Consider the following 10425-nt stretch of genomic DNA (forward strand, 5'->3'; position numbering starts at 1 on the left):
AAGCACTGTGAAGTGGTATATAAATCTAAGTACTACTGTTATTTCACATAAAATCTCTCACATAATTTATTTTGGAAGCATAATCCATAGTACAGCACAATGAAAATGTTTGTATATTAACTTTGTGCCCAATTTATTCAAAAAATGTTAATTCTACTAAATTAAAGAGAGATTTGATCTCATCGAAGAAGTTATTTAGTTGATGAAACAACTGAAAATATTCCAAAGGGCAAAGCAATATGTTCTCCAGATTGAGCTTGATTCCTGATGACTTGATGGAATACCCATATCCATATCCTTAATTGCTAAAATCTTTCTGTATCTTAAGTAGGAGAAAAGGAAGATACAACTGTATTTCAGTTATATTTTATATTTATATTCCAACACCCATTAATTTTATTGTTGTTCATAATTACTGTCTTATCTGTTGAAAATATTTTTACTTTTTGCACAGGAATCATTCTCAAGAAAAATGCCTAATATAAGTGACTTCTCTACTTTTGTTCTCCTGGGTTTTTCTAACCAATTTGAGCAAAATATGCTATATTTCACTCTCTTTTTAGTGATCTATATAGCAGCTTTAATAGCAAATGCTCTCATCATTTTAGCAGTGTCTTTCCACCAACAACTTCATACACCCATGTACTCTTTCTTAGTTAATTTATCAGTTGCTGACCTTGGCTCTATTTCTGTCACTATTCCGAAAGCTGTGATAAATGCGTTCTTGAACAGCAGAGAGATCTCATACTATGGGTGCATTACACAAGTATTTCTTTTATTCTTCTTCCTGATCCCAGATTTTTTCCTCCTCACAAACATGGCATATGATAGATACATTGCTATCTGTGACCCACTGCATTATGAAATCATAATGGACAGGAAAGCCTGTGTTCAGCTGGCAGCCATTGCATGGATAACTGGTTTTCTTTATTCAGCCTTGCATACTTGTAGCACTTTTGCAGTCACCTTTTGTTCCAATGTTCTGAATCAGTTCTTCTGTGAAATCCCACAGCTTCTGAAGGTATCATGTGATAATTCATATCTGATTGAAGTTGGAGTTATTCTATTCAGTGCATTCATTGTCTTTGGTTGCTTCAGTTTCATAATTGTTTCATATGTGCAGATTTTCAAATCTGTGTTTAGAATTCCTACTTCACAAGGACAGAGCAAAGCTTTCTCAACTTGCATTCCCCATCTCATTGTTGTCTCCTTGTTTATCAGCACGGGAAGTGTTGCCTATTTAAAGCCTATTTCGGACTCTCCTTCATATACAGACACAGTAATCACTGTATTATATTCTGTAGTTCCTCCTTTGATGAATCCAATTATCTATACAATGAGGAACAGAGAAATCAAAGCTGCTTTGTGGAAAATGTTTAAATGTGACATTACATCAAGGAATCTATCATTAATTTTCATTTCCAAATGGTTTTCCAACATTAAGGTATTTATTTTTAGAAAGAAAAAGCAATTTCACAAACAGGTGGCACCATGAAAGTAAATAGCATGTTTATTTGGGCTGCCTAAACTTTCATTGGGTAATTCAATTCTGTGCATTCACTCCAGTGGAAAATCCGTAACATGCATTAGCACTTTATGTTATTAGATCAAAAGTATGTCATTTATACAGTATCTCAAACTGAGCAGTTCGAACAAAATAAACTACTTTTCTTTTTTTTCTCTCCTAGTGATCTACTTAGCAGCTTTAATTGCAAATTTTCTTATTATCTCAGCAGTGTCCTTCCATCATCAACTCCATACACCCATTTACTTTTTCTTAATGAATTTATCAGTTATGGATCTTGTGTCTATTTCTGTCATTATTTCCAAAGCCACGCTAAATGCTCTTTTGAATTCCTACTATGGGTGCATCACACAAGTATTTTCTTTATTTTTCTTCATATTATCAGATTTTTTCCTACTCAAAGCCATGGCATATGATAGATACATTGCCATCTGTGATCCATTACACTATGATAGCGTAATGGACACAAAAATTTGTCTTCAGCTGGCAGCTATTGCATGGGTAGCTGATCTTCTTTTTTCAGCCTGGCATACTTGCAATACCTTTGCAATTAACTTTTGTTCCAATGTTCTCAATCAGTTCTTCTGTGAAATCCCACAGCTTCTGAAGGTATTCTGTGATGATGCATATCTTATTGAAGCTGGAGTTTTTGTATTCAGTGCATGTATTTTTCTGGGTTGCTTTGGTTTCATAATTATTTCATATGTGCAGATTTGCAAGTCTGTGCTTAGAATTCCTACTTCACAAGGACGAAATAAGGCCTTCTCAACTTGTTTTCCCCCTCTTATTGTTGTCTCCTTCTTAATCAGCACTGGAAGTATTGCTTACTTAAAGCCTACTTCAGACTCTCCTTCAAATGTGGATGTAGTAATTGCTGTATTATATTCTGTGATTCCTCTTTTAATGAATCCGATTATCTATACTATGAGGAACAGAGAGATCAAAATTGCATTGTGAAAAATGTTTAAATGTGAAATTTGATATTTATAAATATGATATTTATGCATGGAAACAAATCATATTCTCATCAATAAATGGTTTAAACACAATTCCATTTAAATTATATTACAATCTAAGGAGAATTTTAATAAATCTACTATTGGTACGTCACCAGAGAAACTGAAAATGTAAATTACTAGAAGGGAGATTTTATCATATTTGGTGGACATATAAAAAGTGATGTATGCAAAAACATATGCTGATTCAGAGGATTGTAGAGATAAATATACAATTTAAATGAGAAGTTTTCATTTTGTAATTGATGAAAACATGTCCTAGAGCTTTATTTTTATATATGATAACAGCAGCAAGATTATTGTGTAGACAGAAATGCACCACAACGCACAACCCATAATGGAGGAATGGCTGGTGAAAATGATGGAACTTGCTGGGATGGCTACATTGAACTCTTTGATCAGAAGATATGTACATATATTGCAGACAGGAAATGCATTTTAGACTTTTTGCGTGAAACATACTAGCCACAAATGGGAAATTCAACTCCTTTACTGTGAACTTTATTTAGGCACTTTTCTCTGCTTTATATCCCAACAGCTAACAAATAATCACAGGCCCTCATATCTAAAAAGTTTAATTATACTATCAAACTGAACAGAAGAGTTATAGTATATCTTGATGAATTAATACCTGAAAATATGTTTGTACTTTATAGTATATGTGATGACTTCTGCCATTTTATTAGTTATATGTATCTTGGGATGTATCTATGATCATAATATATATAGTTGATATATTTATGCTATACTTGATTGGACAAATTAAAATACTGTTTAACTGTAATACTTATCTATATAATTTGATTTAGATTTAACTGTATTTAACACTACATTATTATTAATTAGAAAACAAATAGATATTAATTTATTTTTATCCATTTTAAAGACATTAAAATATATTTTAATTTTGAGGGAAGAATGGAAATGTTACATTTAACCAAATATATAAAGTATATTCACACCCAAATATATAGAAAGATGCTATGGGGATGACAAGAAAAGGAAAGTATATAATATTGTAAATGAAATAGTAAATGAATTATGGTAAATATACTAGATGTCTAAAAGAAAAAGAATAGGTTCCAGAGTCCTCCAAAATTTTAATTCCTGAAACCATCATATGTAAATGTCAAGGTTCTGACTAATGAACCCAACCAATTCAGCACTCCGAGACTTTCAGCTTTCTCAAAGAACTGTTTTATTGAGTACATCATTTTGACACAGATGAAAACAAAATGAGCTGCAAATATTTCCCATGGTTTCAGTATAATTAAAGAATAGATAATTCCCTTGTCATGGTTACAGATCACATTGTCCACAGGTGTTCTGGCATCTCCTTGGCAAATCCCTCAGTCCCTGGCCAGCACCTGTTGAGATGACCTTGGTTCCTGTGGGATGATCTGTTGTTGTTGTCTGGTCTGACATTCCATACTTCCCCCTCCCACACTGTATTGACATTATAATTCATACTAGTGTGGCCTGTATTCTGGACCTGGATGGTAAAGTGTTCTCCTAGACTCTAAAACCCAGCTCAACATTGAGTCAAGAAAACTGTTCAGCTGAGATTTAAAGATGCAGCCTACTGAAGTGACTGAGATTTAATGCCAAGGAGTGCATCTGAACATCCAGCTCATTGAAGGAAGCTGGCATTTGTCAACCGACTTCATGGTCCATTGTTCAGTTCCCTCTTCTATTTTTTCTTCACAATGGAACTATAGCATATATTATCATCACCATCACCATCACCATTATCATTGTCATCATCATCCTTATCTTATATAATATAACTTGAACCATTATAAAGAAATATAAAATAAACCATTTACACTAGACTTGATTCAGAAGGCCATGGAGGAAATGGTTTATCAGAAGTCTTTTCAGTTTGAATTCAGATGATGTACATTCCTATGGCAGCTTTGGTCATGTTTGTCAATGACTTGTAGCAAGCTCGGGATAGAGGTAATGCTTGATCTCTTAGCATCCTTCTTTACCATTGATATATTAAACCAATTTAAGGGATTAGGAATGTAAGGATAATTATTGTGCAATGATTTTTTTCCTTCCTCCAGACCTGGTTCCAAATGGTATAGGTGAGAAGGAAATAGTTGATCAGTTGCTCCCATTTTTATACTAGGAGGCCTTGTTCATGGCATACTTTAGACACCTTCTGGTTGCAACTAGCTCTACATGAAATTGCCTTTGAGGACCATTCATAAGATTCAATTAACCCAGAATACAATGGTACAGGTAGTTATGTGTGCAGTTCATTCCGTCCATGTTGTAATAGAACTGTACAAGCTGTACAAGCTGTTTTCACTTTTAAAGACCTGCATGTTATAATGCCAAATTACTTGCAGGACTATCTTCTCTCCTCCTCCTCCCTCAAAAATAAACATCTGCTAGCATCATACAATCTCACAAGGAAGAAATTCTCCAGATTCCCTTTTTTAAACCCTGCAATTGCAAGCATCTTTTATTTAATGTTTATTCAAGTATTTCACATGGCCATCAAGATAGGAGCCTTTTGGATTTCAGCACTGGAGGCTGTTCCTTATATAAGACGCTGCTATGGAGAAGGCCCACTTCTTGGTTCTGCCAGATAAAGCTATTTAAAAGAGGGCTACCAGTACTCACTTTATCTGATATGGAATGGTGAGCAGGTATCCTCAGGACTTTGAAGGGAATAACCAGCATTTGGAAGGAACCTCAGAGTCAACACATTTTCTGCAGCAGTAATGTAATATGGGCAAACTGTGGGATGCTTAGAACTGCCCTTGCAAGCTATCCCTTTTTCAGATATGTTAAGTTTAAAAGCAGGTGACCATACAATATGTGCTATTTTATAAATTGAATTTTCTACAATATATAAGTCCTTGACTTATGACCATAACTGGAACAGGCACTCCCATTGGCAAATGATGCAAAATTACATGTTGATTGCTGGCTTGTTTTGCTTCAGCCAACAAGGGAACAAAAACACCAAAACACCTCCCCACCAATAATCAACACCCAGATGAGTATAGATTAACTCCAAGAGTAACATCAAACCAACATCCAAGAAGTAAACAATACCCCATTCAAGGAACTGCCAAACAAGCTAACAGAGAAAAGAACCTTCAAGACCATTCCTACCAACACTATCAGACAAATCATTAGAATATAAACTGAGAGCAATCCCCACTTCTTTGATAATGTTACCTAATTTGGGTAATGAAATGTCTACAAGGAAATAACCAAGCTCAAAGAGCATAAAGGACCCCTCAATGATTCTCTAGTGATTATACAACAAATTGAACTATGATGTCCAGGGAAAAGTTATTTAACATAATTAGAAAAGAAACTTAGAAAAATCCTCTCAAATAAATATTCTTCTACTGATACCCATGCCTGAAAGAAGAAACAGATCCCTTTACCACAATATGACAAACTTGGGTATAACATTTTTTTGAGAATGGAACACAGATAAAAACAGTAGTTAAGGTTATGCATGTTACAGAATTAATTAACCTTCAAGAGAGAAAGTTAATTCCAGCCCAGTAAGTATAAAGTATTTGTCTATATTTTGAAATATATTAAAGTTGTAATTATCTGCTGGACCTTTTTTTAAAAAAAGTGTGTCAGTCTAATTTTATATGTGAATTATCTAATCAAGCATTAAATCAATTATGCTTGACTATAAGCAAAATCTAAAGCAAACAATCATCTGAAAAAAAAGAAGAGAAGAATGAATTAATCCTGCAGAACTGAATACATGAGACAGATTTCTCAAAGGTATTTATTTTTTTCCTCACATTAATTAAAGAAGCTTTACATATGTAGGAACTTGGTTTTTTTAAGGGATGTCCAAAACTTCTAACTTGATTTTGCTCATTTTGAATTAAAGTTTGGAGCAACCTAAGCTCACAAGTGGTTCAGCTTGATAATAAGAGAGTATAAGGCAAAAATTAATCTTAGTGATACTGGATATTTTTAAAAAGTTGTCTATCTTACTTCCTAATGCACTAAGTATATAAGAATAATGAAATAGATAAAAAAGTGATCTATTAATGGAAAGAATTGGCCTAAGCAAAATGATTAGCAGATACATCAACTGACATCACTGAGAAGTTCTAAGATCTAGAACACATTTTTCTCCCAGAAAACCTAATTGTGTTTGTTCCCCTTAAGTCTTGTCTCAGTGTAGGATGGAGGGGGATTGTTTTTAGAAGAGATGAATAAAGTATGAAGAGAAACATTTGGTTTGTAGGTTAAGGCACTAGGCTATAATATGGAAGGCTATGAGTTCTAGTCCTATTTAGGTATGAAAGCTGGTTGGATGGGGTAGTCTCCCTCCCTCCCCCCTTCCCCTCCCCCCCTCTCTCTCCACTTCACAGGGTTGTTTTTGTGGAGAAAATAGGAGAAGGAAGGTATGCATTGAATTGTTTATTAAAAATAATAAAAGTAGGAGAAAATTAAATAAATAACTAAAATACTATGGGTATAAACCATGCCTATATACAGTTAGCATAGTCATACAAAGTTTGAACATAGTCCCAGTTGCCCAGCTAAAGTAAGTAGGCACAGATTGGAGAGCAGCAATAGAATAAGATGTTCAAAGTGGAAATGTGATAAGAATAATTTCAAATGGCATGGGAAAAGGAATAATAAATCACTCCTGTATTTTACCAAGAAAACCGCATAGTATATAAAGTGATATCATTTAGAAAGTGATTGAAAATATAGTACCAGGTGATGGGACCCTCAACTCAGGTAACATTCAACATACTATGAGAAAAAGCTCAGGATGCAGACTTTGTCTCCTTTTGGTACATCCATCTAGCTCAACAATTATGTATATTCAAGTTAAACATAAATGTTCCTGTGCATCTAGCTTGATATTTTGCTCATTGTTTTGGTTAAATCAGAACATTACAATGTTGTTTGCTGTCATAGCACTAGTTCTTTCTTTCCATCTCTCTTTGTTGGAATTTGTCTTACTGATTATCTAGCCATCTATCTGTCTGTCTGTCTGTCTGTCTGTCTGTCTGTCTGTCTGTCTCTATCATCTGACATTATTTCTTTGCACATGTCTAACTAATAAGAGATAATGCTTTTTAAAAGGGAAAAATATTTTGCCTCATCAGAATCAGACAGTAGAGGTTGCTTAATTTATTAATTCAGATATCTGCCTATTTGTCATTGATGATTCTAAGACAGCATGAGAGGGCAGAGAGACTTGAAAACTTCTACTGGGTTATTATGTATTACCAATATAGTAAGAAAATTACAGCTATTCATTAACTGAAAGTAAAGATACAATTTTGGTTCTCCCTTGTATTCTCATTAATTCAGATTATCAATAAGAGTTTTTCTCTCTACAGGCGGCTTACACAAGAAAGCAATGGATAACCAAAGTTTTGTTACTGATTTCCAACTCTTAGGATACTCTGATGTTCTGGCATTTCGCATGTTAACATTTGGAGGATTTTTGCTTATCTATCTGGCTGCATTAATTGGAAACCTTCTTATGATAACTGTTGTAACCCTCAACCCTCATCTTCAAACACCAATGTATTTTTTCCTAGTTAATTTAAATATTGTTGATCTAAGCTTCATTTCAGTCACTGTTCCAAAAGCTATGGCTAATTCGGTGATGAATACCAGGAGGATATCATATTATGAATGCATGGCACAAGTCTTTTTCTTTTTTTGGGCAGGAGCATCAGAATTCTTGCTCCTGACCTTGATGGCTTATGATCGATATGTTGCTATATGTAATCCATTGAATTATGTGAAAGAAATGAACCGGGCAGCTTGTTTGAAAATGGCCACCAGCGCATGGATCTTTGGGTTTTTTGATGCATCACTAAACACAGCTTGCACTTTTACTATCACATTTTGTTCCAACAAAATCAACCAATTCTTCTGTGAAATCCCACAGCTCCTGAAGCTTTCATGTTCCAGTTCCTCCTATCTTATTGAACTTGGACCCCTTGTATTTACTGTGTTAATATGTGTAAGCTGCTTTAGTTTCACAGTTACCTCTTACGTGTACATCTTTAGACCTGTTTTTATTATTCCTTCTGTGGAAGGAAAGAAAAAAGCCTTTTCAACTTGTCTGCCCCACTTGGCTGTGCTCTGCTTATTCTACTTTACTGGAGTGTATGCTTGTTTGGGGACAATGTTCAGAAACTCATCAGGTTTAGATTTGCTACTTGCAGTGTTGTACTCAATGGTCCCTCCTTTCATGAACCCCATCATTTACAGTATGAGAAACAAAGAGATCACAACAGCACTTTGGAAGCTTCCACATAAAACAAGAAATATGATTTCAGTTTAGAATCATCTTCCGAAATACAAATACAAATAAATGAAATTGATTAAACTCCAATGAATTCAACAGAAAATGTTACTCGTTACTAGCAAATTGTAAAGATTTCAATAGAGCACTGGGACAAAACAACATATAATACCACTGAAAAATTACTGAGTATTTACTTGAGTCTTTAACAATAAAAAAGAAGGTTTAGGAAGAATTATTTTTTAATTCATATATCCCCAAAACTATCCAGACTTCCACCTTAAGTAAAATTGCAATCTTTTTTAGTTGAAAAATATGGTGGGATGAAAAGCATTCAATTCAATGACAGTTCAGGAAAAACACCCTGTTAAAGCATCCTGTTCCTGTCAAGAGTGGCGTTCCTCAAGGCAGCGTCCTTGGACCAACACTCTTCATACTATACATTAGTGATCTTTGTGACCATATCTCAAGTAATTGTGTTCTCTTTGCTGATGATGTCAAACTATTTAACACCACAGACAATATTTCTATCATTCAAAAAGACCTTGATCATCTAACCGCTTGGTCTAAAACTTGGCAATTCCAAATCTCAACCAGCAAATGCTCAGTCTTACATATAGGGAAAAAAACCCCAAACACTAAGTACTTGCTTGATGGACATTACCTTACAGATGACCTACCATCCCGTTAAAGACCTTGGAGTTTTCATGTCAAATGATCTAAGTGCCAAAGCCCACTGCAACTAAATCTCAAAAAAGGCTTTAAGAGTTGTAAACCTAATCTTGCTTAGCTTCTTCTCCAAAAACACTACACTACTAACCAGAGCATATAAAACATTTGCTAGACCAATTCTTGAATACAGCTCGACTGTCTGGAAGCCATACCACATTTCTGACATCAATACAATTGAATGCATCCAGAAATATTTTACAAGAAGAGTTCTCCACTCCTCTGAATACAACAAAATACCTTATGCCACCAGACTTGAAATCCTGGGTTTAGAAAATTTAGAACTCCGCCGCCTTCAACTTGACCTGAGTTTAACTCATAGAATCATCTATTACAATGTCCTTCCTGTCGAAGATTACTTCAGCTTCAATTGCAACAATACATGATCACACAATAGATTTAATCTTAATGTTAACCGTTCCAATCTTGATTGCAGAAAATATGACTTTAGTAACAGAGTTGTTAATACTTGGAATACACTACCTGATTCTGTGGTCTCTTCCCAAAATCACCAAAGCTTCAACCAAAAACTATCTACTATTGATCTCACCCCATTTCTAAGAGGTCTGTAATGGGCATGCATAAGAGCACAAGAGTGCCTACCGTTCTTGTCTTATTGTTTCCTTTCATTATATCCAATTAATATAGTTAATTCATACTCATGCTTATATATATGTATATATTTATTTTTTGTATAGTTATTTTATGCTTATGCTTATATATACTGTGTGACAAAATAAATAAATAAAAAATAAAAAAATTATTCAGCAGGATACCAGGAAGACTGTGCAACTAAGACTGTGGAAGAAACTAAGTAAAGGGACATAGTTAAAAGCCTTGAGTAGAACTGCTAATCCAATTTGTGAAGGATATTG

The 10425-nt window shown here is 34.3% G+C and overlaps 2 protein-coding genes and 1 pseudogene across 2 annotated transcripts; all 3 read left to right on the forward strand.

Annotated features, from left to right (window-relative positions):
- Window positions 1-472: 472 nt before the first annotated feature.
- LOC131198164 (olfactory receptor 14A16-like) lies at window positions 473-1420 on the forward strand (the record flags this gene model as incomplete). Its single annotated transcript, XM_058182665.1, has 1 exon — window positions 473-1420. A coding segment is annotated over exon 1 (948 nt), but the record flags the coding sequence as incomplete, so codon positions are not given.
- Window positions 1421-1615: 195 nt separating this feature from the next.
- Window positions 1616-2506, forward strand: LOC131198165 (olfactory receptor 14A16-like; annotated as a pseudogene).
- Window positions 2507-7921: 5415 nt separating this feature from the next.
- LOC131198166 (olfactory receptor 14I1-like) lies at window positions 7922-8860 on the forward strand. Its single transcript, XM_058182666.1, has one exon. It carries the CDS (start codon window positions 7922-7924, stop codon window positions 8858-8860), a length of 939 nt encoding a protein of 312 aa, XP_058038649.1.
- The last annotated feature ends 1565 nt before the right edge of the window (window positions 8861-10425 follow it).

Source organism: Ahaetulla prasina, chromosome 4, assembly GCF_028640845.1.
Source record: "Ahaetulla prasina isolate Xishuangbanna chromosome 4, ASM2864084v1, whole genome shotgun sequence".
NCBI classification, from domain to species: Eukaryota; Metazoa; Chordata; class Lepidosauria; order Squamata; family Colubridae; genus Ahaetulla; species Ahaetulla prasina.

Coding starts and splice junctions, on each gene's coding strand:
- LOC131198166 (XM_058182666.1), top strand. CDS start 7,922: ATGGATAACCAAAGTTTTGTTACTGATTTCCAACTCTTAGGATACTCT.